Below are 26,730 nucleotides of genomic sequence, written 5' to 3' on the forward strand. Positions count from 1 at the left end.
AAGGCGTTCATCACCCATGTACAGCAAATGCTTGTTTACTGTAGTTATCCTACTCTGCTATCAAATATTGAATTCATTTTTTCTGATTCTATGTTCATACCCTTTAGGCCACTTCTCTTCATTGTTTCTCCTCCGCAGTCCGCCTTCCCAGTCTGTTATCTATCTTTTTTTACTCTCTTTTTTTTGTTTTTTTTTTTGAGACAGAGTCTCACACTGTAGCCCAGACTGGAGTGCAGTGACACAATCTCTGCTTATTGTAACCTCCACCTCCTGGGTTCCAGAGATTCTCCTGCCTCAGCCCTCCAAGTAGCTGGGATTACAGGCGCCTGCCACTGCACCTGGCCAGTTTTTGTATTTTTAGTAGAGACAGGGTTTTGCCATGTTGGCCAGACTGGTCTCAAATTCCTGACCTCCAGTTGTCTGCCCGCCTCTGCCTCCCGAAGTGCTAGGATTACAGGCGTGAGTCACTGTACCTGGCCTGTATTCTCTACTTGCGTGTGACCAACTTTTTTAGCTCCCACATATAAGTGAGAATGTGGTGATTTGTCTTTTCATGCCTGACTTACTTCACTTAAGATAATGACTTGACCTCCATTTTCATCCATATTGCTGCAAGTGACATTATTTCATTCTTTTTATGGTCAAATAGTATTTCATTAGGTATATATACCACACATATCTTTGCTGTTATAATTAGTGCTACAACAAATATGTAAATGCAGGTATCCCTTTAATATATATTGATTTCTTTTCCTTTGGGTAGATACCCAGTAGTAGGATTGCTGGATCAAATGGTAATCTTATTTTTAGTTTTTTGAGCAATCTCCATGCCGGTTTTTTTTTTTTTTTGGGAGACAGAGTCTCACTCTGTCACCAGGCGCCCGGCTGGAGTACAATGGTGTGACCTCGGCTCACTGCTACCTCCGCCTCCTGGGTTCAAGTAATTCTCCTGCCTCAGCCTCCCGAGTAGCTGGGACCACAGGCGTGTGCCACCATGTCCAGCTATTTTTTTTGTATTTTTAGTAGAGACAGGGTTTCACCATGTTGGCCAGGATGGTCTCGATCTCTTGATCTCGTGATCCACCCGCCTCGGCCTCCCAAAGTGCTGGGATTACAGGCGCGAGCCACTGCACCCGGCCTCCATGCTGTTTTTTATAGTGTCTGTATTAGTTTACATTCTCACCAACAATTAATAAGTGCTCCTTCTTCTCTGCATCCTCACCAGCTTCTCTTTTATTTGTTCGTTTGTTTGAGACGGAGTCTCACTCTCTCACCCAAGCTGGAGAGCAGTGGTGGCATCGGCTCACTGCAACCTCAGCCTCCTGGGGGCCAGCAATTCTCCTGCCTCAGCCTCCCAAGTAGCTGGGACTACAGGCGCCTGCCACCACGCCTGGCTAATTTTTGTATTTTTAGTAGAGACTGGGTTTCATTATTTTGGCCAGGCTGGTCTCAAACTCCTGACCTCGTGATCCGCCTGCCTCGGCCTCCCAAAGTGCTGGGATGACAGGTGTGTGCCACCGCGCCCAGCCGAATTCCATTACTTTGCATAGAACTACTTTTATACTGAGAGCCAAGCTGTGTGTGGCCTCAGCTTACTTGCAGGTTACTCTGGAAGCCAACTGCTGTGAGGGCAGGGAACTCAAATGATCATTTGTCTGTCTTTAATTATGAAGGCCAGCTTTTCGGTTCCTTTTGGAACAGAATTTTGGGGGAGCGGGAGAGGCTGAACTCCACCGAGACTATGCTCTTCCAGGCTCTGGGTCTCTCACTGTCCCAAGAATGGGAGGGAGGACCCCACCAGGTGTGGTGCGCTCATAAAGTAAGTATCAGACCCCAAAGAGGTTTGCAGAAAATGATTTATTTAGGCAGAGAATGAGAAAAAGGAGAGGAAAAAAAGGTGAGAGAGAGAAGCTTCCACAAGATTGTGGAAGGGGATCCAGACATGGAATCCAAAGAGGTGTGGAAGAAGGGGACTTTTACCCTGGGAGGAATTCCCTTCCCCTTTAAGTTTCCAGGCCTATGAAAGGAGTTACTTTAAACTTCCAGTAACTGCTTTCATAGGTCTGGAAACTCTGAACGTATGCATTTCCATTGATCTTTGATTCTTTGCCATGCACGAAAATTTAAACAAAGACCTCTAATCCCTGATGGAGAGGTCGGGGAGGCATGGCGCCGGTAAGTTCTTGCCCTTGAAACTACACCCCCTTGTGGACCCAGGAAGAGAATACATTCCCTCACTTTTATCTTTGATTTATTATGACTTTGGAAATGTCACATTTTCTTAAATTTTATACAAATTACCTCATGATTTGTTTATGGTCTTTTTTTTTTTCCTTTTCTTTTTTTGTACTATGCTTTGCAGAGCAGGGCTGCCTCATAGACAGTGTGCTCAGAGTGGCCTTGTGGTCCTTTTCATAGTTTTCCATCAATACCATGCATTTATTGTCATGTATATTCATATTTCTGTCTTGTCTGTGGAATTTTGTTAGGACATGGGAGTATGGCTTGTGTTCACTCAGTCACCTTCTCACTAGGATAAAACTATATAATTTGACTTTACCTTTTAGAAGGATTTAGAAGATGGTAATTTCACACATACTGTTTTTTGTATTTTAAATAAGGCTATGGTTGCAAGAGCTAATGTGGTTTCAGTTCCATAGCAATTTACCATAGTAATTATGGGTATAATCCTTTTCTCTCTTTCAGATTCCACTCATTTTAAGAATTTTAAAGAATTATTTATGTGACTGTAACACTTGAATATTCTTCATGTGTAAAAATACAGGTATATGTAATATCCTGATTATGATTTCTGAGATTAAAATGAGATAGCATTAGCCTCATAGGGTTTTGGATTTCTCTTTCACATGTTTGCATACCTGTTTGTATATATGTACATGAATGTTCACATCTGTGCATTAGTAAAATATACAGTTACTTAAAGGAAATTAATTTATTTCAGTAGGATTCAAAGAAAAATCTCCAAAGAGAAATGGAGCTTTTAAATTAGACATGGATGTCACCTACCTCTAATAATTTAAAAAAGAAAAAGCCCAAGAATGACAGACTTTGTTTGTACCAATAAAGCCAAACAGATAATTAATGGGATTATATAGTTAAACAAACCAAATCTGTTTTCTTCCTCCTTAGCATATATAATTTTTGACTTCAAGTATTTTATACCTGCTACATAGTGATTGCTCAAAAACAGTTTGATAGATAAAAATTTCCTACTTGCTGCATTTCTGTATATCATTTTTCATGTGTATTTTTTTTTGGTAAGTTTCATTTTATTTTTTAGCCTTTTTATTGTCGTTAACTATCCCTCAGGGACAATCACACACAACCTAGAAAGAGGTACTCTGAACGCGTGCATTTCCAAAGCAAACATGGTTCAGCCCTGTGTCTCTTTCTGTATGATTCTGCTGGGCTTTAGTTTCTTCTACACGATGGACAATGGCAAAAATGAGGAGGATCTGGTTTTAGTTGTATTATTTTGGTATTCTTTGGTTTGTTTAAATCATATTGCTAAATGATGAGTGTAAGTTTCTTGGTTATTTCAGTTGATAATTGGAATTATCATTGGGTTGTTGGAACTGATTGATTGATCATTGATTATTGATTTTGGGGGGGGCTGACATTACAAACAGTAGAAACTTAACAGGCCTGCTTGCCCCCTGCAATGGATTCTGTATTAACCATTTATGTTGATATTAGGGACATTTTCACATGGAAGAGTAGGCAATATTGGTTTCACAAAATGCTGTGCTTTCTGGGACTAGAAGTGGGCAGTGACTCCAGGGTGTGTTTGTTTCCAGCTATGGTGGTTATTGCTGTAAAAAATAAAAACGTTTTCCTCTTAAAAAAAAAATATATATATATATATATATGTGTGTGTGTGTGTGTGTGTGTGTGTGTGTCACGGTGTGGCTGCGCTCAGGTGGAGGCCACAGTCGTGCGTTCCAGGCCTTTCACTCCATTGTTCCTTCCTCTGCACTGTCTCTCCCTAGACTGCGCCTGCGCAGAGAACTCAGTGCTGAGGTTGCCCCAGGAAAAATGTTGGAAAATTCACCATGGCCACTGCTAGAAGGAACGATTTATGGCTTTTTGTTTTCAAGCTCCCAATTTGGCTGCATACTTTACCTCGAGTGGGCCTTTGTTTCTGAATCTTGGTTAAACTGTAGGTTTAACCTGTTAGTCTGAAAAATATTGGGCAGTTGCTGGCCAAGCACAGTGGCTCACGCCTGTAATCCTAGCACTTTAGGAGGCAAGGCTGGCGGTTTGCTTGAGCTCAGGAGTTTGAGACCATCCTGGGCAACATAGTGAGACTTCCGTCTCTACCAAAACAAGGAAGCAAACAAACCAAAAACCCAAAAAGTGGCTCGCTTCTGTAGTCCCGGCTACTCAGGAGGCCAAGGCAGGAAAGTCGCTTGAGCTTATGAGGTTGAGCCTGCACTGAGCAGAGGTCTCACCACTGCATGATCCTGCCTGGGTGACAGGAGTGAGACTCTGTCTCTAAATAAATAAATATCAGGCAGCTGCATTACCTGTTTACCTGCTTATTACTATAGTAATCAGTTATATTCTCTTGTTTGGAATTAACATGATGAGTAACTCCCCACTCAACTTTATTCATATAATCACAGATAACTATACTAAAAATCAGCAACAGAAGAAATACCAAGAAGAAGCCATTCCAGCATTAGGAGCTATTTCAGTTAGTGAAGTAAACCAAATGTTCTTTCTTGCAGCCAAAGAACTTTACACCAAAAACCGAGTCGTATGTCGACATACTAACATCAAGGATTTATAAGTTTTTGAATTCATAATTTTCACCATGATTAATTTTTCCATCTCTTATTAATATCCAGTGTTGAGATGTGAACAAATGAAAGTTGATCTTCTCTTAGATTATGCTTCATTAATATTGTACATGTTCTCAAATACTAGTTGCTAATGGAAAGAGTAAAGAAAATACTACATTACCATATAGTAGACTTCAAAAAAATAGTTTCATTATATGGCATAGCATTGTGATGAATGCTCTTCTAATCTTAGGTCAGATGAGTTACACCCAACAGCTGTATTACTTTTCTGAGGATATTATGAAAACAGTACTTAGGCTTTTTTTTTCTCCCTTTTTTTGCAAAGCAAAATGGAAGGGGCAAAAAGAAAGTTGAGGGGTAAATGATGCTTTCTTAACACAAAGCAAATAATTTTTAGGAATATGATAGTAGTTCTTTTTTTTTTTTTTTTTTTTTTTTTTGAGACGGAGTTTCGCTCTCGTTACCCAGGCTGGAGTGCAATGGCGCGATCTCGGCTCACTGCAACCTCCACCTCCTGGGCTCAGGCAATTCTCCTGCCTCAGCCTCCTAAGTAGCTGGGATTACAGGCACGCGCCACCATGCCCAGCTAGTTTTTTGTATTTTTAGTAGAGACGGGGTTTCACCATGTTGACCAGGATGGTCTCGATCTCTCGACCTCGTGATCCACCCACCTTGGCCTCCCAAAGTGCTGGGATTACAGGCTTGAGCCACCGCGCCCGGCGATAGTAGTTCTTATAGGTTGTTTCTTTTACTTGTGAAAATGACAATAATTTGTTTATCGTACATTCCTTTTTTTTTTTTTTTTTTTTTTTTTTGAGACGGAGTTTCGCTCTTGTTACCCAGGCTGGAGTGCAATGGCGCGATCTCGGCTCACCACAACCTCCGCCTCCTGGGGTCAGGCAATTCTCCTGCCTCAGCCTCCTGAGTAGCTGGGATTACAGGCACGTGCCACCATGCCCAGCTAATTTTTTTGCACTTTTAGTAGAGACGGGGTTTCACCATGTTGACCAGGATGGTCTCGATCTCTCAACCTTGTGATCCACCCGCCTCGGCCTCCCAAAGTGCTGGGATTACAGGCTTGAGCCACCGCGCCCGGCTATCGTACATTTCAAACGTAATGTTGATGCCAATCAAATGCATTTCCCTTGATTGAATCCAATGATGAAATGCATCACTTATATTTCAGATGATTAAGAAAATTAATTCCCTTTTACTCTAGTGATCTTATTAAATCTTAAGCAACAAAAGCATGGCAATTAATCACAACTTTATTTAACGAATGATTCTAATGTAATTTTCTGGTGTTGGCTTTTGTTTTTTAAATTGCAAAAGATTTCTTGAAAATTCACTTAGTTCGGTAAAGTGAATCATATCTAGGCTTTGCCTTCATAGAGTTTATAGTCTAATAGGGGAGAGATATTTATAGAAAGAACTAACGGACTACAGATAATGCAGACGGTTTTAAATCATTTGCTGTAAAAACAACACAGATAATTTGGGACCATAATATGTTCTGAAATAGTTTCCCCCCACAAATATAACCTCAAGATTTTATCGTCTTCATAATAAAACAAAAGATGACGCTTAGAACTAGTTAATTTGGCTCTTTCTCATCTTTTCTTCTCCCATTTCAAAGTACTTGCATCCCTTAACAGCCAGCATTCTCTTAGATTTGCAGTTGGGCTTCAAGGAGCACAAACTTCTTTTTAGCTGTAGCCTTTTCCCAGAATTCCAGAAAATGGGTTTAGTATGCCCACCATAGCCACTCTGCTTCTTGTCGTAACACTGCTTACCCTTGACGTTACACAGAATCCTTGTAATAGAGGCAGGAGGCAGAGAAATTCTAAGCAGATGGGGTGGGTCCCTGGTGAAACTTCACCATCAAAAACGAAAACGAAAAAGAAGCCTGCAATTCGTATCCCAAAGCAAGAACTTCTATTCCTGTTTGCCCACTGTCTTCTGGTTGCTTCTTTCTGAATAATGCCTTTTTACCAATCGAAGGTTGCCTTTTCAGAAACCATCTATGGCCTGCCCTGCCCCCATCCTGTGCCTATAAAGACCCCAGACTCAGTTGGTAGAGAAAGAGAGAGAGAGAGATGGCCTGACTCCAGGGTAGGGACAGCTTGACTTTGGGGAAGACGACCTGTACTTCCTGTCCCCTTCCCAGCTCCCCTCTCTGCTGAAAGCTGTTTTCATTGCTCAGTAAACTTCTCCACCTTCATTATCCTTCAACTTTCCATGTGACCTCTTCTTCTTGAATGCTGGACAAGCACTTGGGACTCACCAAGTGCCAGTACCCGGAAAGGGTGCCACACCAGGCCTTTGCCCTTTCCAGTGGAGGGCAGCTGCCCGTCGTGATGAGGCCAGGGGCCAGCCGAGCTGCTAACACACCGCTGACCGTGGGCAGTGGAACTAAAGGAGCACTGTAACTCCCTCTGGGGCTTGAGGGTTGCGGGCACCCTCCCCTGGATGCTACCTCAAGGGCTAGCTGAGCTGCTAACACACTGCTCTCTGTGGATGTCAGAACTAAAGGAGTCCTGCATTGCCCTTTCTGGGGTTTCGGGGTCGTGGGCACCCTCACCCGGGCGCAGCCATGTTCCCTTTGAAGTGACAGGCCTGGTCTGGCTGTGGGCCCCACACAGAGCTTGCTCCTGTGTCGGAGTCTGGAGCGGCTTGCCAGGTCCACACCCGCTCGCTCACGTGTTCCCTCCACACGGGGCTGAGTGCTGCAGGCCGAGTAGAGGGGAGCCCCGACCATGAATCTGGCGAAGGGCCTCAGAAAAATCCTGCATCGCTTGCTCTTCTTGCACTGTGCCGTTTTGTAGGGTTGGTGCTTGCCACGCTTGTCACAGAAAGTTTGACGGTTTTCAGCATGTTCACCATGTTTGCAGGAGTGCTATTGGAACAGAAAGAAAAATGAGCCTTTTTAAGTGTCCTAAGATACTGTTAAGTCTCTGCTTCTTGCCCCAGTAGCGGAACTTTCTGATTGCGAAGAATTACAACTTGCTGCAGCTCAGTTGGGATAGCTTTGAAGGAAGTTCATTTCTTCTTTTGCCTCTGTTCAGTGGGTGGGGAATTTTGCAACAATGTAGATTTGCTAAGGAGACACCATTACAGATTCTTATCTTTCCCAGGGCTCACCTGCCGCTTGCTTTGCCACTTTGGTGGTGGTTATTTTTGAGACAGATCCTTACTGTTGCTCAGGCTGGAGTGCAGTGGTGTGATCTTGGCTCACTGTAAACTCTGCCACCTTAGCCTCCCAAGTACCTGGGAATACAGGCATGAGCCACCACACCTGGCTAATTTTTTTTTTTGGATTTATTTGGTAGAGATGGTGTTTCACCATGTTGGTCAGGCTAGTGTTTAACTCCTGACCTCAAGTGATCTGCCCGCCTTGGTCTGCCAAAGTGCTGGGATTACAGGTGTGAGCCACTGCATCCGGCCACATTTTTATTATTTTAAATAACAAAGGGCATCTTTGTTACTCCTGCCAAGGGAGTAGCTTTTACATTAATACCTTTTTTGAAAAGTGACTTTAATAAAGATGTAAAAAAACTTGGGAAAATTTTGTTTGATGATAACCTTTGATGAATTTAAAACATTTTAATTCAGATTATATAGCCAATTCTAAATTTGAGACTGGGCAAATGGCTTACACCAGTAATCCCAGTACTTTGGGAGGCCAAGGTGCAGATGGCTTGAGCTTAGGAGATCCAGACCAATATAGGCAGCATGGTGAAACCCCATCTCTACTTAAAAAAAAAAAAAAAGGATGAGAGTGGAAGTGTGTGCCTATAGTTCCAGCCACTCTGGAGGTTGAGCCTGGCGGGCAGAAGTTGCAGTGAGCTGAGATCATGACCCTGCATTCCATCCTGTCTGACAGAGCGAGACCCTGCTGCAAACAAACAAACAAACAAACAAACAAACAAACAAACAAATGCATGCATGCATGCATTCATTCATTCATTCATCTGGCTGTGTCTTCTACCTGAAACCAGGTTGGGATCTCATAGTACTACAGCTCACATAGCATTTAGGTAGATGAAGTCAGAAATAAGCCCAGCTCACATAGCAGTTAGGTAGATGGAGCTAGAAATAAGTCCAATTATGCTTTTTCCTTCAGGACATCTTAACACTAAATTAGAAAACATAAGTGTTTCATAAACTTTATCCTTTTAATTAAATTTTTAGTATGAACCAGAATTTTAAATTTCTTCCTTACCTACCCCAAAATATAGATGCATGTCGTCATTTAATTTTAGTCATTCTTAGTGAATGTGATAATTCGGGTAAAGTGCAATGAGATGTGCAGATTGGATGGAGAATTCAATGTAACAGCTGATCAGACCTTCTCTTCTTAGTGTCCCTTTATTGAGATCTTCTAATATACTGATATATTCTTTAATTTCCTCCCCAGCCCCACCTTTTCTTTTCTCTCTGCCCTTGTTGAAAGATACTAACTTCTACAGTGTTGCTGTGAGTAGAGTATCACGATATTGATCTTAGGGGAGGTGAACTAATTATAGATTTGTTTTTTCATTTTATGAGGATATTCTTCGTAATAGGAATATGTAATACATGCCATATACTTGAGGTTACTTTTGTTAATTCCTTTAAGAACAGAGTGCTTTACTTTACCTTGCTTAACAGGAAGGGAAGGGAATGATTGGTTCAGATGCTTCATCTTGTGCAAGGTGTGGCATACATGCAGTGATCTGACTTCGTGAGTCTTACTCATCTGACTTTCTTTTGGTTCTTAAAGTTACACTGAGGACTAATCTTTAACCTTTTCTCTCTCTTGCTCAACTTATCTAAGAGATCTAGGGAGTCACACCCTACGAACCATAAAAATCTCATTAGATGGGTTTTATTTAACCCTATATGATGTGCCTTACTTTTCAACCCGAGTCTTGCATAATACCACATGACAGATAAGAAAAATAAAAATATTTTACCCTAAAATATGTGGTTTTTAATGGCCATATCTTAAAATGGCCCTCCAAAGCCATCTTTTGTGGAGGAAAATTTACATCTGAGAGTCTGTCACTTTAAAGGTCTAGATAGGAGACATTTGCCATTTATTTGTCTCTATGGGTGGCCACTTATGAGACCTCTTCTACAGAATAACCTTGGTCTCCATAACCCCGTTTCTTAACCCAGTCAGTTCTTTCTATTGATTCCAGGCCTCAGATAATAACTCTTTTGACCAGTTGCCAATCGGAAAATCTTGGAATCCACCTATAACCTGTGCGACCCTCCCCCAACCTGCCCTGCAATTATCCCACCTTTCTGCACCAAACCAGTGCATACCTCCCATCTACTTACTGACTGATGTCTTATGTTTCCCTAAAACGTATACAATTGAACTGTAACCCACTGACTTTGGGCACATGTTCTCAAGACCTCTTGAGACTGTGCCTGGAGCCATGGTCATTCATATTTAGCTCATAATAAACCTCTTTAAATATTTTAGAGTTTGACTCTTTTTGTTGACAACACAAAAAATACCACTGAATCTTAAACTTTGTGTTATAGGGAAGTGTCATCCCAAAGACCCACAGGATGGCTAAATAGTAGAAAGGAGAACTTTTATTGGTGATACTGGTTTTTAAGCTGGGAGGAGGAAGTCTCCAGCATGGACTGAAGGGGCTGTCTCTTTGAAGAGGAGGAGGACAGACTGCGTTTTATGCCTCCCCGGTTCTGCATTACACAGTGGAGTCATACCCATTCAGCAGGTGTGGGGGAAAAGCTATACATGTTTTTGAGAGGAGCCGCATACAGCTCATGTTCACTTTGAGGGAGGGTTTTAGCATTAAAATGAGGTGGAGTTTCACTATGTGGAAAGGTGAACAATAGCACACACAGACTTTGTGCAGCCACTATAAGCTAGCTGGAGCTGGTTTCTGGTCTCTGGTGGCTTATCAGAAAAGACTGTTTATAAGGCCAGTCATCTGTCTAATTGGGTGGCCTGGGTTGTAAATCAGTTCTGATAATTTGCCTGATAGTTCCTATTGTTAAACAGGAAGGTAGTTATTCTTGTAACCATAGGAATTCAGAAAAATGCCATGCCAGCCAGGCCCTGAACCCTTGACCCATAGGTAACCGTTTCCTTAACCCTAGGGTTTGTCTTAGTTGATTAAGGGGCACCATTTTGATCTTGCAGGTAAAGGAGGAGCAAAAGCTCTTCCACTACCCTCTTAGGCTCAGTAGTTGGGGGGTCTCTGAATCAAAATGATAAAGGACAGATTAACAAGAATAAAAAAAATACATATAATTACATATGGATATGCAGGATTTAAAAAATAAATGTGACTTGTGGACACAATTAGAATTGGGGGCTTATATAGCATCGTAACAAAGGGAACGAAATATAGTGAAGAGTCTTGTGAGACAAAGAAGAAAGGGTTTGGGGCTTCTTGAGGGGTAAGTTGTGAGAAAAGGACTAAGGATACAGTAAATAAGGCTCATTTGTAAGGTTTTTTAAAATACAAACTAGAGTCTTTTCAGGTGCTAGAGTTGCCTTCAGAGTAGTTCTCTTCCTGATACTGGAGAGGGAGACACCCTTACAAATGGAACCTTATGTCCTGTTTTTAGTAAGATGAGGGATGGACAGGGAGCTTTTTTCTGTCTGCTTTTTTTTTTTTTTTTTTTTTTTAGAAAAAGAATAAAGAAGAGGAAGAAAGAGAAAGAGGAAGAGGGAGAGAGAATGGGGGTATTGCTTTATTGCCCAGGCTAGAATGCAGTCTAAATATGGGTATGCCTATAATTGTCCTTAGTAATGGAGACATGAAAGAAAATGAGGGAAGAGAGTAACAAACAAGGAGCCAACCAACATTTCATTTAAACTTCTAAGTTGATATGATGTGGTACTGATAAGAGTGTATATTTTGTGTATTTAAAGTGGAGAGTTCTATAAATGTTAATTAGGTTTACTTGTTCCAGATCTGAGTTCAAGTCCTGGATATCGTTGTTAATTTTCTGTCTCATTGATCTGTCTAATGTTAATGTTGAAGTCTCCCACTATTATTGTGTGGGAGTCTAAGTCTCTTTATTAGTCTTGTATGTCTGGGTATTCCTGTATTGGGTGCATATATATTTAGGATCTTTAACTCTTTTGTTGTTGCGTTGATTCTTTTTTCATTATATAATGTCCTTCTTTGCTTCTTTTGATATTTGTTGCTTTAAAGACTATTTTATCAGAGGCAAAAATTGTAACTTCTGCTTTTTATTTATTTATTTTTGCTCTCTATTTGGTTGGTAAATCTTTCTCCATCCCTTGTTTTGAGTCTTTGTGTATCCTTGAATGTGAGATGGGTCTGGATGCAGCATACTGATGGGTTTTAGTTTTTTGTCCAAATTGCCTGTCTGTCTTTTAATTGGGGAACCTAGTCAATTTAAATTTTGAATTAATAATGATATATGTGAGTTTAATACTGCCATTTAATATTAGCTGGCTATTTTGCCCATTAGTTGATGTAAATTCGTCATTATATTGATGCTCTTTTTGGTATTTTTTAGAAAGGCTGATACTGTTTGTTCCTTTCTATGCGTAGTGGTTCTTTCAGAAGCTCTTGTAAAGCAGGCCTGGTGGTGATGAATTCTCTGAGTGCTTGCTTGTTCACAAAAAACTTTATTTTTCCTTCACTTATGAAGCTTAGTTTGGCTGGATGTGAAATTCTTGGTTGAAAGTTCTTTTCTTTAAGGATGTTGAATATTGGTCCTCACTCTCTTCTGGCTTGTAGGGTTTCTGCTGAGAGATCTGCTGTAAGTCTGATAGGCTTCCCTTTGTGGGTAACCTGACCTTTCTCTCTGGCTGCCCTTAGTATTTTCTCCTTCATTTCAACCCTGGTGAATCTGACGATTATGTGCCTTGGAGTTGCTCTTCTTGAGGAATATCTTTGTGGTGTTCTCTGTATTACCTGGAGTTGAATATTATCCTGCCTTACTAAGTTGGGAAAATTTTCCTGAATAATATCCTGAAGCGTATTTTCCATCTTGGATTCATTCTCTTCGTCACATTCAGGTACACCTATCAAGCGTAGATTAGGTCTTTTCACATAGTCCCATATTTCTTGGAGACTTTGCTCGTGCCTTTTTATCCTTTTTTCTCTAATCTTGTCTTCTAGTTTTATTTCATTGAGTTGGTCTTCGACCTCTGATATCCTTTCTTCTGCTTGATCAATTCGGCTGTTAAAACTTGTGCATACTTCACGTAGTTCTCGTATTGTGTTTTTCAGCTCCATCAATTCACTTATTTTCCTCTCTAAATTTTGTATTCTTGTTGACATTTCGTCAAACCTTTTTTCAAAGTTCTTAGTTTCTTTAGATTGTGTTAGAACAAGTTCTTTTAATTCACAGAAGTTTCTCATTATCCACATTTTGAAGCCTGCTTCTGTAATTGGAACACACTCGTTCTCCATCAAGCCTTGTTCCATTGCTGATGAGGAACTGTGATCCCCCGCTGAGGGAGAGGTGTTCTGATCTTGGGTATTTTCAGCCTTTTGTGGCTGTTTTCTGACCTTCGTTGTAGATTTATCTATCTGTGGTCTTTATAATTACCGTCTTTGTAATTAGGTTTCTCAGTGGACGTCCAACTTATTGATTCTCAGCGCTGAAATCTGAGCAACCCACTGCACCGACTAAATCAGCGGCGTTAAGACTGATGGTGCTTTTCTGACTCTGCACCAAGAACCGACGCTCCGAGGCGCCGGCAAAACCGCCTCGCCGGTCACAAGAGTCGCGCTGGCGACCCGTGGGGCTCCTCCGCTGGGAATCTCCTGGTGCGTGAGCAACAAGAATTCATGTGAAGGTGTGGCGTCCTCTCCTTCTTTTCACTGGGAGCTACAATCCCGAGCTGCTAGTGATCAGCCATCTTGGATCTCTCTCCTTTTCTGTCTGCTTTTTCTTAAATGCTTTCAGCTCAGAATAGTCCTTATGCTCTACTGGCATATTTTTGGATGGTGTATTCTTGTCCCCAGCCATGAGAAAATAAGTTTCAAGGTGACTGATAATATTACACAGGGCTTTATAAGGACCATTAGTCCTGTATTTAGACCTGCAGTGAGTTCTCTCCTAATTGAACTCAGAACGTTAATTTTCTTCTGCATTTCACTTTAAAAAGGTACTAATTTGAAGGTATGTTTTGTAATGTGTGCGATATAGTCCTGTAGTACTGCATGTATATGATTATATGTAATCATACACATTTACATGTAACTGCATGTATTTGGGAAGAGCTTTTCTGTTCTTCACTTTTGTTTTCCCTGGTGACTGCCTTTATAAAATGTGTAGTGGCCACCAGTCTATGAGCTTATTTGTATTTATTAATGTACAAATAATGCCCTAAAGTATTATTTATGTGTTCATGTGTATTTCTGTATAATTTGTGTATCTCAGTGGAGGGTGGTTTTTCCAACTTCATGTGTATTCTCTGAAGCAAAAATTCCTCTTGGTATCTGACCGGCATCTAAGCCTATATTGTATGCATAATAGGCACAAAATAAATATCCATTAATGAATTTCAAAAATCATATATAAAAGGAAGTTGTTGTTTTTCATCATTTACTCCAGAAATTTTTATAGATTCATTACATAGCAGTTAGAATGGTGATGGTAGTTTGAGTAGATAAGTTAGAAATTCAGTAGAGAAGTAATAGGTGACATCTACGAAAGAAAGAGAAGAACCAATACATAGGGCTTACTGAGATTATTTATTATGAGGCCACACAGCTTGATGGATGTTGGTAACCCCTAGCTTAGCGCATTGTTATACTGAAGCAAAGGGCAGTGATAGATGATTTCCAGTAATGACTCTGTCTTTACTTTGACCTCGGGCAAGCCATTTAATCTTTCTGATCCTCAGTTTCCTCTTTTACAGATGAAATGACAGGACTAGAAAGCTTTTGATATCTTCTAAGAATTTGAAATTCTACATGTCCTCTGATTATCTGAGGCAGTCACCTTACAAAGTCACTTAGATTTGCTGTATTCCCTATAATAAGAAAAGTAAGCATGACATGGAAATACTGTTGTTAGAATTATTACTCCTTTTTCTTTCTTTCTTTTTTTTTTTTTGGTGGACCAAAAATGATTTGGGATGTAGCTCAGGTTTTTGATTAAATGGACAAATTTGGATGAATAGGTGAAAGCTGTTATGAATTAAAGCTTAATAATAATAACATGACATTCAGTGATTAAACAGGAAGTTTTGCAGTAATGAACTCCCTATCCCTGCATCTGATGAAATAAAGCAGAAGCCACATGACCACTTACCAGGAATATTGTAGAAAATACTGACCTCCATTCAAACAGGCAACCTTCCTATCCAAGAGAAACTCTCCTAATATTGGGAACTCACTGAGGTTATATAAAACAGGTTAGGCAGGTAGATAGGGAGGTACGGTTTATGACGTCTGTGTCCTCTTAGTCTTCATCTTGAGATGATGCCTTCTAAGGAGCTTGTCAGGATGCAGCCTTAACCACAGCTGCTGGGAAACTGTTTCTTTCCTCTTGCTCTGTTTTGGTGTCAGACAAAGGGAGTTTCTTCTTAATTTTCTTAGTGTCCTACCAACAAAGTAGTAGTACAAACTACTACTTTGTAGTAAATAACTACAAAGATAGTTATTTACAATTTGGAGTACCTTCTTTCAGTTTTTCTATGCATGTACGTTCCTTATGACAACTGGACATAGTTTCCATCCTGTTCTATGACTTGCTACTTTCTTGAAACCATGTATTGTGGCACATTTCCTCGTCAGCACTTGTAGACCTCTATAATTCTGTTTAAAAAGTATTTACGGCATGCCAGCACTTTTAAAGTGCTTTCACATATTAACAACATTTAACCCTCACAATAACCTCATGAGGTGGGAACTTCTATTATAGGTGAAGACGGTGAGGCAGAGAGAGGCGAAGTAGTTACACGATCGTTGTGTAGTTAGTCAATAGGAGAGCCAGCGTTAGAACCCTGGCAGCCTGGCTCAAGTCTGAGCGCTTAACCATTTTACTACCTACTTCTCAAATGACTGTGGCGTTCTTTTATGTGCCTGTGCTGTGGTTCGTGTTAGCTACTCCTCTTTCCTTTTTGCTACTACAATGTGCCAGGCATATTCTAAGTCTGGTAATATCCTGGTGGACTAAAATATACAAAAATCCCATCTTCATGAAGTTCATGCTCTGGAGGCAGGAGGTGGATGGAGACAGACTGTTAAAAGGTTAAATTGGGTGGGCGCAGTGGCTCACCCCTGTAATCCCAGCACTTTGGGAGGCTGAGGTAGGCAGATTGCTTGAGCTCAGGAGTTAGAAACCAGGTTGGGCAAAACCTGGTGTCTTAAAAAACAAAAAATCAAGAGGTATCCAGGGCATGGTGGCCTGTGGTCCCAGCTACTTCGGAGGCTGAGGTGGGAGGATCATTTGAGCCTGGGATGTGGAGGTTTCAGCGAGCTGATATGGAGCCAGGCCCTGTCTCAAAAAAGAAAAAAAAAAAAGAAAAAAAAATTACATGGTAGAGGAGCAAGTGAGAAATACTATGAAAAAGAAATAGGCTGGGTGCAGTGGCTCACGCCTATAATCCCAGCACTTTGGGAGGCCGAGGTGGGTGGATCTCTTGAGATCAGGAGTTTGAGATCAGCCTGGCCAATGTGGTGAAACGCCGTCTCTACTAAAAATACAAAAATTAACCAGATGTGGTGGCACATGCCTGTAATCCTAGCTACCTGGGACGCTGAGGCAGGAGAATGGCTTGAACCAGGGAGGTGGAGGTTGCAGTCTGCTGAAATCGTGCCCCTGCGCTCCAGCCTGGGTGAAGAAGTGAGATTGCGTTTCAGAGAAAAGAAAGAAAGCAGGGAAGCAGCCCGTGGTGATGCTATGGGGTATAAGAGTTTTAAACAGGTGAGAGGGTGATGTGAGCAAAGTCGAGGCAGATGATGGAAAGTGACCATCTGGACATCTGGGCAAAGAGTGTATCAGTGGAGGAAGCGGCAAGTGCCAGGGCGTAACGTAGGTGAACATGTGACTTTTTCTCAGGGACACTCAGAAGGCCTGTGTGGCTGGAACACAGTGAATGAGGAAAGAGTAGGAGAAGATAAGGGAAGAAACACAGAAGGGAGGGATGCCCAGGTCATTAGAGCCTCATAGGCCATTCTTAAGAACTGTTAGTCCCTGTGAGATGATGATCCGTGAAAAGATTTTGAGGAGAGGAGTACCATGGTCTGGCTTCTGTTTTTAAAAGATCACTGCTGTGTTGAGAGCCAAGTCTAACAGAATGAAGATGGAAGGCAGCAAGGAAATTACTGGCTTAGACCACGGGGGTAGTTATGGGGATGGCGGTAAGTGGTTTAAACCTAGAGATATTTCTGAGGTATGCTGAAACCTGGTGTATTTCGGAGTGGGATTTGCTGACGGATTGAGTTTGAGAGAACAAGTTAAGAGTAATTCTAAGAGTCTCAGGAAGAACTGAATGGACTTGCTGTTGACTGTGATTAACTTGTACAAATGGCTTGATGTGGAATTTTTAAATCAAAGAACAAACTTTGGATACAGCTTTTAAGTCACCAGCCTGAGAAACTAGGTAGTATACACGCTTTATTACCTTGAAGGACTGATGTTTCAGTTTTAGAGGGCTGGAAACATGTCACAGAGACGAGCTGTCGATCAGGTGACATACACAGGTATTGATAGTGATTTTCAGGGTAGGAAAGATTCAGTCTGGCAGGTTCAAAAATTCTATTTTTTAGGTTTACCTAGAGTTAAATGGGCCCGGGCACCAAACTCATAAGTAACCAGTCTCATCCGTGTGGTTTCTCATGGAGCCCTGTCACACTGTAGCAACAGCAGCCAGCCTTCCAGGACGACAAGGATCTTCCCCCTCACCTTGCTGCTGGGGGCATCTAGGGAAACATTTCTAGGGAGGATGAACTGTAGCAGCCAGCCTGGCAGGACTCAGAAAGAAGCATCTTCTTCTCTCTCTCTCTTTTTTTAAATATTAATTTTTAACTAAAAAATTTTTTTTAATGGAGTATTGCTCTGTCGTCCAGGAGTGTAGTGGCACAGTTGAAGCTCACTGCAGCCTCGACCTCCTAGGCTTACACTCTCCTTGCACCTCAGCCTCCTGAGTAGCTGAGACTACAGGTGTGCACCGTTTTGCCTGGCTATGAGAACCATCTCCTTTTTCTTTCCTTTTTTTTTTTTTTTTCAGACAGAGTCTTGGTCTGTTGCCTAGGCTGGAGTGCAGTGGCACGATCTCGTTCAGTACAACCTCTGCCTTCTGGGTTCAAGCGATTCTCCTGCCTCGGCCTCCTGAGTAGCTTGGCTTACAGATGTGCACCATGAAAACCGGCTAATTTTTTTTGTATTTTTAGTAGAGACTGGGTTTTGTCATGTTGATTGGGCTGGTCTCAAATTCCTGACCTCAAGTGATCCGCCTGCCTCTGCCTCCCAGAGTGTTGGGATTACAGGCGTGAGGCACTGCGCCCGGCTGAGAAGCATCTTCTTAGAAGCCTAAGGAATCATTCCTGTTGTCAGCACTTGGTTCACTGTGGAGCCATAAGTCTAGTTAAGCCCTTCTGGTGCCTGCTTTATTTTTGCTGTATTTCTCATCCATTACCCAGTGTGCAAGCTCCACAGTCACCATTATCTAATTTCTGCAGGTAGCACCTTTGACTTTTTTTCCATCGCTTACTTTTCCCCCCATCATTTTCCCCTGTAGTTTCTTTTTTAAACTTTTTTATATGTCTCATTGAATTTCTCTTTCTATCATGAACCAACTTTTTAAAAACCCTCAACCTCTTCACAGAAGTCTGTATCTGTATTCTTATTTTTTTCCCTTTAAAATAAAGCCACAAAACCTTCAAACAGATCTTTTACAGACCCTTGTTGCCCTCGTGAAGCAGATGGAAACACAGTAACAGGCTGCACTGTGGGTGGATGAGGGCTGTAGTCTTAGCTGCTCTGGAGGCTGAGGTAGGAGGAGCAGTTGAACCTGGATGATGGAGGCCGCAGTGAACCAAGATCACGCCACTGCCCTCCAGCCTGGGCGACAGAGTGAGATGCAATAAAAATTGTACAAATTGTTTCTTCCATTTGGTTCTTGGAAGACAAGAGGGAAAGTCTTCTTTGTTTTCCCTATTATTCCAGTGAATGCTGTAGACAAGGGTGCAGCTCTTTATTTAGAAATATGTGTCAAGAAAATATGAACCATTATATTAAATTTATATTCCGTTTTTATATTTGCATTTGAAGGCTGTCTGAAGTGAAGATATGGAAATTAATACTATTTTAAATTTGCTTAAGGTGTTATTTTTTCACCATTCATATTTTGCGGGATAAAAGCTTTTAAAAATATGTCTGTGCCGGGCACATTTTTAAAGGAAATTTGTTTTAGGCTTTTATTAACCTGAACGAAGCTAACTAAACAAAAAGAACAAGCTTTAAGAAGGGACTGTTGAGAACAAAAATACTCTGAATTTGCATTAAAACTTTGCTACTTTAGGTTGGGCACAGTGGCTCATGCCTGTAATCCCAGCCCTTTGGAAGACAGAGGCCGGCGGATCACGAGGTGAGGAGATTGAGACCATCCTGGCTAACATGGTGAAACCCCGTCTCTACTAAAAATAAAAATATTAGCCGGGTGTAGTGGCATGCGCCTGTAGTCCCAGCTCCTTGGGAGGCTGAGGCAGGAGAATCGCTTGAACCTGGGAGGCGGAGGTCGAAGTGAATTGAGATGGCACCACTGCACTGCAGCCTGGTGACAGAGCGAGACTCTGTTGCAAAAACAAAAAACAAACAAACAAAAACTTTGTTACTTTGTTTGGTCATTTGACATTAATATTCCATGATGGCTGCGATTCTTGGCTTGAAGTTCTGGTCTGCCTTAGAATTTGAAAGCCAAATTTAAAAAAAAGGAAATAATTTTTCCCCCAAAGCCAGTATAATTTCACATCATTGCCCAGCCTGGTCTCAAACTCCTTCCTGGGCTCAAGCTATCCACCTGCCTAGGCCTCCCAGAGAGTTCAGATTAAAGGGGCGAGTTGCTGCACCTGGCCTCTTCTCTCTCTTTTTTTTGACGGAGTCTCGCAGGCTGGAGTGCAGTGACATGATCTCAGCTCACTGCAACCTTCACCTCCCTGGTTCAAGCAATATTCCTGTCTCAGTCTCCTGAGGAGCTGTGTTTACAGGCGCATGCCACCACACCTGGCAAGGCTAATTTTTTTGTATTTTTAGTAGAGATGGGGTTTCACCATGTTGGCCAGACTGGTCTCGAACTTCTGACCTCAGGCAGTCCACCTGCCTTGGCCTCCCAAAGTGCTGGGATTATAGGCCTGAGTCACGACACCTGGCCTTCTCTTTTTTGAAAAAATTAATTTCAACTTTTATTTTAGATTCAGTGGGTACATATGCAGGTTTGTTACATGGGTGTATTAGTTTATTCCCACGCTGCTGATAAAGACATACCTGAGACCGGGTAATTTATAAAGAAAAGAGGTTTAATTAGGAAACTTAGAACCATGGCAGAAGGCATGGGGAAGCAGGAGATGGAATGAGAGCAGAGGGAGTAGAGAAGCCCCTTACAGACCATCAGGTCTCAGGAGAACTTACTATCACGAGAATAGCAAGAGGGAAACCACCCCCATGATTCAGTTATCTCCCACCGGGTTCTTCCCACAATATGTGGAGACTATGGCAACTACAATTTAAGATGAGATTTGGGTGGGGACACAGCCGGACCCTATCAGTGGGTGTATTGTGTGAATTAGTTAATCATGTACCTCGATTTTTCTTTTAGTTTTGGGGTTTTCTTATTCCCTTAAAAGAAGCCCTCGCCTGTTTGATGTCACTGGGACGTTGTCCCTGAGTTGCTATATATTGGCTGTACTGTTTTCAAGTATTCTGCATAACTAATTATATAATGGTGGTTATCCTGATTAAGTGCTATGCAAGTGCTAACCACAGTTTTTATTGTCACAGTGTGATTTGTTCTTTGTTTTCCATACTATTATTTTTCATCCTATAGAAATGTTTGTACACCTCTATAAAACTGTAACATTTTGTATTGGATTGGATTCTCTCCACACACTTTGACACCTGCATCCACTGTCATCACCTATCACTTTGAAAGACATTTCCAAAATCTACCCTTGGATTTATTCTCAGCCATCCAACTTGGGTTTCAGAGATTGGTTGGGCATCTCTAGATCCTCAGATTCAGTGTGTTCTGTGTGACTTTTATTACCTTCTATCCCAGTACTCAGTCAGCTCTGATAGCCAGTAGCACAACTGTTTCCCTGTTTCTCTGCTGCCACCCCCCACCCGTCTCTCTCTCTGTCTCTCTAAACTATCGATTAGCAAACTATGGCCCACAAACCAAACCTGGCCTGCTGCCTGTTTTCGTAAGTGAAGTTTTATTAATATTAGAGACACCCATTCATGTTAAGTATTGTCTGTGCTTGCTTTTGTACTAATGTCACAGAGTTAAGAAGTTGCAATAGACCAGCAAAGCCTGAAATGTTTACTTTCTGACCCTTTATAGAAAAGTTTGCTGACCCCTACTTTAGACTAAAACTTTGGCATTACCTTGGATTCCTCCTTTGGTATTTTTCAAGCATATTGTAGCAAGAGAACTAAACTCCATTTTTTTTTTTTTTTAGTCATCGTTATCTTTTTAAAAATCTTCTGCATGCCTTCTGGTTCTCTGATCCTTTTGCCTAGGGTATTCAATTAATTTCCTTACCTCCTGGCTTCTTTTCCCCTTCTATTTAGGGCAAACAGAAGGGGAATGTCAATGTCAAATGTATTGACTTTTTATACTATGTCACCAGTGTTCTCAAAGTTCCACTCAGCCATCAAAACTTAAGAGATTTTCATATTGCCCACAAAATTAGAGACTCTCTAGCCTCTTAAGGTTCTTTCTACAGTATTAAGTCCTCTCATTCTCCCGTATACAGAAGTTCTTTCTGTTAATATAATGAAATACATTCCTCCTCCCTGTCTTTGTTCATGCTTTCGCAGCTGCCCTGAGCTTTCTCTGCCTCCGTCATCTCCATTTTTCCTCCTCCTGGCTTGCCAAGAAAATCCTCCTAAATTTCTTCATGAAGCTTTTCCCTGTGTTTTCTGCATTTTCTTTTTCTCCTTCATGGTGTGTTAGCTGTCCATCTCTCTGTCACTAAGGGCACCTTATTGGATGCTGTTTTTTTAATGTTCTTTTATATCTCAATTATTATAAAGCATAAGCTTGTTGAGTGCAAGACCCTTGTCATCGTCTTTTTTTTTTTTTTTTTTTTAATTTAAAGATGGGGTTTCACCATGATAGCCAGGCTGGTCGTGAACTCCTGACCTCAGGTGATCCACCCACCTCAGCCTCCCAAAATGCTAGGATTTTAGGCATGAGCCACCATGCCCAGCCAGCCCTTGTCTTCTTTACTACCATGTTCTCTCTCTCTCTCTTTTTTTTTTTTTTTTTTTTGAGACGGAGTTTGACTCTCGTTACCCAGGCTGGAGTGCAATGGCGCGATCTCAGCTCACCACAACCTCCGCCTCCTGGGTTCAGGCAATTCTCCTGCCTCAGCCTCCTGAGTAGCTGGGATTACAGGCACGCGCCACCATGCCCAGCTAATTTTTTGTATTTTTAGTAGAGCCGGGGTTTCACCATGTTGACCAGGATGGTCTCGATCTCTTGACCTCGTGGTCCACCTGCCTTGGCCTCCCTCCCGAAGTACTGGGATTACAGGCTTGAGCCACCGCGCCTGGCCACCATGTTCTCTTAAACACTCACCGTAATGTCTTAGATATGCTTAATAAGTAATTCAATAGCATTACAGGAAGCCGGCTTTTTAAATTTGGATTTAATTATTAGTCATCTCAGGGTCTACCTTGGATGTTTGGCAGCGATTCTAGGTGTTACAATGAAAGTTCTTGAAGAAACTTGATGTTAACTTCTTTGTATACACGGCTAATGAAAATGGAATTTTTTTTATTTGATAAGGTATTTCACATTTAATACAAGAAAAGTATTTATGTGCATTGATGTGTTTGGTACTGATAAGATAAACCAGGTGGCAGAGCCAGGCAGTAATTCTCTTGGATGTGCTATGCAATCTACCACAGTCAGATTTGTTTTTATTTTGTTAAGTTTTTTAGGGATTCCAAGAAGGAAAATTCTATCAAAGTGTTCTAAGAAGCGATTGAAATGAAACACAGGTGCTGTTAAAATAGTATTTTGTACTCTGTCTGTTCATTTATTTAATCATTCTCTGTGTACTTCTCAGAAAATTTTGATGTGGCTGTTTATCGCAAAGAGCCCATTTTTTTGTTGGCATCTAGTTCTGAATTTGTACTCTTGAAAAAGTTGACAAAGACAAAAAAGTGTGCTTGGTTTAGAGCCCTCACAGTTTAATGTTACATGTACAGAAACTGGGCTGCGAAGACCCTTACCTTTCTCAGAAACCCAGAGGTTGCTTGTAGTGGTGGAAGGAGGGACCCAATTTGGTACATAATATGCAGTGCCCAAAGATAAAAGTCAACAAGCATCAAATCAGACTCCAAAACCCATGCTCATGCAGAAGAATTGAAGACTTGAAAGTTTAATTTTACGATGGGCAAAGGATTTGAATAGTTTGTAGGAAAAGATATAAGTTCTGCTTTGTTCACTACTGTCTTGTAGCACAAAATAAATGTTTACTATATCAACACATACCTGAATGGTAATGTCACATCAAAATACATTGCCAGCACTGTCTTGAGTAAAGAAATGCTTAAAAAATAGCCATATATGTATACCTTTGAACCAACATTTCTGTTTTATAGATTTTTTTTTTTTCCTTTTTGGAGACTCTGTCTTGCCCTGTTTCTCAGGCTGGAGTACAGTGGTGCCATCAAAGCTCACTGCAACCTTGAGCTCCTGGGGCTTAAGTGCTCCTCCCACCTCAGCCTCCACAACAGCTGGGCCTGCAGACATGTGCCACCATGCCTAGCTAAGTTGTTTATTTTTGGTAGAGACAAGGTCTCGCAATGTTGTTCAGTCTGGTTTCAAAATCCTGGGCTCAAGTGATCCTCTCGCCTTGGCCTCCCAGTATTGGGCTTACAGGTGTGAACCACTGCACCCAGTTACTTAGAATTTATGGTAGGGAAGTAATTACACAACTTCGTGTGGATTTCACATCTGTGTTTCTGTAATCCAGAAGTACTTTCTCAAACATTCGTATCTATTCGTATGTACAAAGCACAAGCTTGTTTTCCCATATATGCTTGCATATGTGAGGGATAGTCTGGTGTCTGGAAGTAAGCATATGCAATCAGCTATAGTGTGTCTCTGGGGAACAGTACTGAGGAGACTTCTGAATTACTGGAACATAGGGTATTGTACCTTTTATTTACTCTTTTCTGTTTCAGTTTTTAAACGGCATATTTTACTTTTATGTTGGTCAAAAGACTAGGAAATAATCTATTAATAAAGTTTTAGGCATATTGTCGTTAACATTTAAAATAAGCAACCTACTTGAAGACTTAGCTTGCCTATCTGGAAAATGTAGTTTTCAAGAGTGATTCATGTCCTTAGGAATAAAGTAAAAAATAATGGATTTTTTTTGTTGTTTTGTAATGAGACAGTAATGAAAGGCATTGTCAGATTGGATTGCTATTGTGTTCTTTAATGCTATGATAAATAGACATATTGTACAAAATTTTTATTATGTTTTCTTTAACCAGTTGTAAGAAAATCCTGTTTCATTTGAGATAGGCCTATTATTATTTGGACAACTAATATGTACTAACAACAGTTTCCAAGAGTATACCCGTGAGCAAAGGAATTCACACTGTTTTCTCTTCAATCCTTTAGAAAAGCTCAAGAGGAGAACAAGAAAATAGTACTGGCTGGATGTGTTCCTCAAGCCCAGCCTCGCCAGGACTACCTCAAAGGACTGAGTATCATTGGGGTAAGCTTGTACCTGGTGCAAAAAAAGAAAATCTGACATTGTTAAAACCTGTAATGGCCTCACATTTTATTCTCCATTTGTAGGTTATTTATCAGCTATGTTACACCTGTGGCTGTCCTAAATGTATTTTCCCTGAAACTGTCATTTCTGCGTAACTTTTTCAGCATAGCATAAAAACGTGTGTTAGTTCCTCTCATTAAGAAACAGCAACACAAGAAAAAGCCGTAGTATGGAATTTACATCCCTTAATAACCCGGTCTTTGGCTGTCTATTCCCATCACTTTCCGAGTCATTACAGTTTTTCCACTTCTCTAAGCTACTTGCTTTTCACCCCCTAGTACATCGCTGCCTTTTTTCAAATGCCCCACCTCCCTTATGCCCACCCCGACATGTCTCAGCTCCAGCATGACAACATTCTGTGAAGCCAACTCTACCTATTCTGTGTTGTCCTCCCTGATTCTTTTCTCTAGTTTCTCTTTGCTTACTGTGCAGTTACCTGTTACATGATTATGTGAATACAGCCCTCCTGTGTATTTAAATGGTTAGCCTTATGAGAATAGTTATTCAGTCTTCTTAAGAAAACTCTCACCATGTTTCTCTAGCCTTTCCCGTGACACCTGGCACATAGTAGGCACTCAATAAGTGTTTGATGATTGCCTGAAAAAAACTTCCCATTGTATTTTTGTTGTTGGCATCCTTTTTTCTTTTTGGGCAGTCAGCTCTGTGAAGTAAGGAGACTGCTGTCTCCTCCCTCTCTCTTGTTCTTGGTAGCCAGTCACTCTTTGCACAATGCCCTGAAGTAGCTGATACTCAGCCAATATTCGTTGATCAAATGATTGTGCTGTTTCCTTCCCAACATTCTACTGAACCTGTAGGTGATAAGCTCAGCGACGTTGTTGGTTTAAAAAGCTTACATTAATTGATATAAATGTAAAAATGTTATATGCTCATAGAAGAAGTTGACATGATTATTTGGCATCTGCTTTGAACTTTATAATACATTTTTTTAAATTTGATATACTACTGACAGATTCTTGTATCATTTTCTCAGTGTAATGAACTTGTTTTCTGCTGTGAAGTCCTTACCCCACAAGCAAATTTAATAATCTTTGAACAAACATTCTCACTTTAAACAAACAGAACGTGAATGTTTGGGAACTTCAGTTTGTTTTTACCGTTTGTCTGTTTACATTTTGAGTTCTCTTGGTTTAAGGAATGAAATGAATATGGGACTACCAAGTTATCTTTTCATGTAAGACTAACTTTCTCTATAAACAGAATCCTGCTATCATAGGGAAATAGAAAACTAGTTAGAAGTCTTCTTTAGAGATGGAATGTGGTAAAAGCTTAGAGTTCACCTTAGATTTCATCTCAAGCAATGAAGTTACCAGAATAGCAGAATTTCTTTAGTATCGCAAAAGCCTCTTCTGTGCATACATGCGGCAATATTTTTTTGAGTTCCATTGTGTGCAGGGAAAAGTGTATGTGAGGATGTACAGGAGATTCTCCAGATACAGCTGAGGAGGACACTGTGCTGTTAATGTGAGTTGATTTGCCAGTGTCACAGCTTGGTGTTGGCTCTGAAAATTGAGCCCAAACAAAGCTGTGATACGGGCAAATAAACATTTTTTTCTATTTAATCCAGCACCATTTTTTGTTCTGTTACGTATTCCCATTAACATGTTTATTACCATTAACATTCTTCTTTTTAAATCTTCTATTTTAAGTTCAGGGGCACATGTGCAGGTTTCTTAATAGGTTAAACACATGTCTGTTTGTTAGACAGGTTATTTCATCACCCAGGTACTACGCCTAGTACTCATTAGTTATTTTTCCTCATCCTCTCCCTCTTCCTACTTACTACCCTCCAGAAGGCCCCAGTGTGTGGTGTTACTCCAATGTATCCATGTGTTCTCATCACATAGCTCCCATGTAAAAGTGAGAATGTATGGTATTTGGTTTTCTGCTCTTGCATTAGG

General features: G+C 40.9%; 1 protein-coding gene across 5 annotated transcripts in view; it reads left to right on the forward strand.

Moving 5' to 3' along the window:
- Nucleotides 1-26,730, forward strand: part of CDKAL1 (CDKAL1 threonylcarbamoyladenosine tRNA methylthiotransferase) — a 731,789-nt gene that overhangs the window by 189,014 nt on the left and 516,045 nt on the right. For all 5 annotated transcript variants that reach the window (XM_003927310.3, XM_074398506.1, XM_010338014.2 and 2 more), the window contains one exon: nt 24,655-24,751. In XM_003927310.3, coding sequence (XP_003927359.1) covers nt 24,655-24,751 — 97 coding nt within the window. The remainder of the gene's footprint in view (nt 1-24,654; nt 24,752-26,730) is intronic.

This window comes from Saimiri boliviensis, chromosome 4 (assembly GCF_048565385.1).
Source record: "Saimiri boliviensis isolate mSaiBol1 chromosome 4, mSaiBol1.pri, whole genome shotgun sequence".
NCBI classification, from domain to species: Eukaryota; Metazoa; Chordata; class Mammalia; order Primates; family Cebidae; genus Saimiri; species Saimiri boliviensis.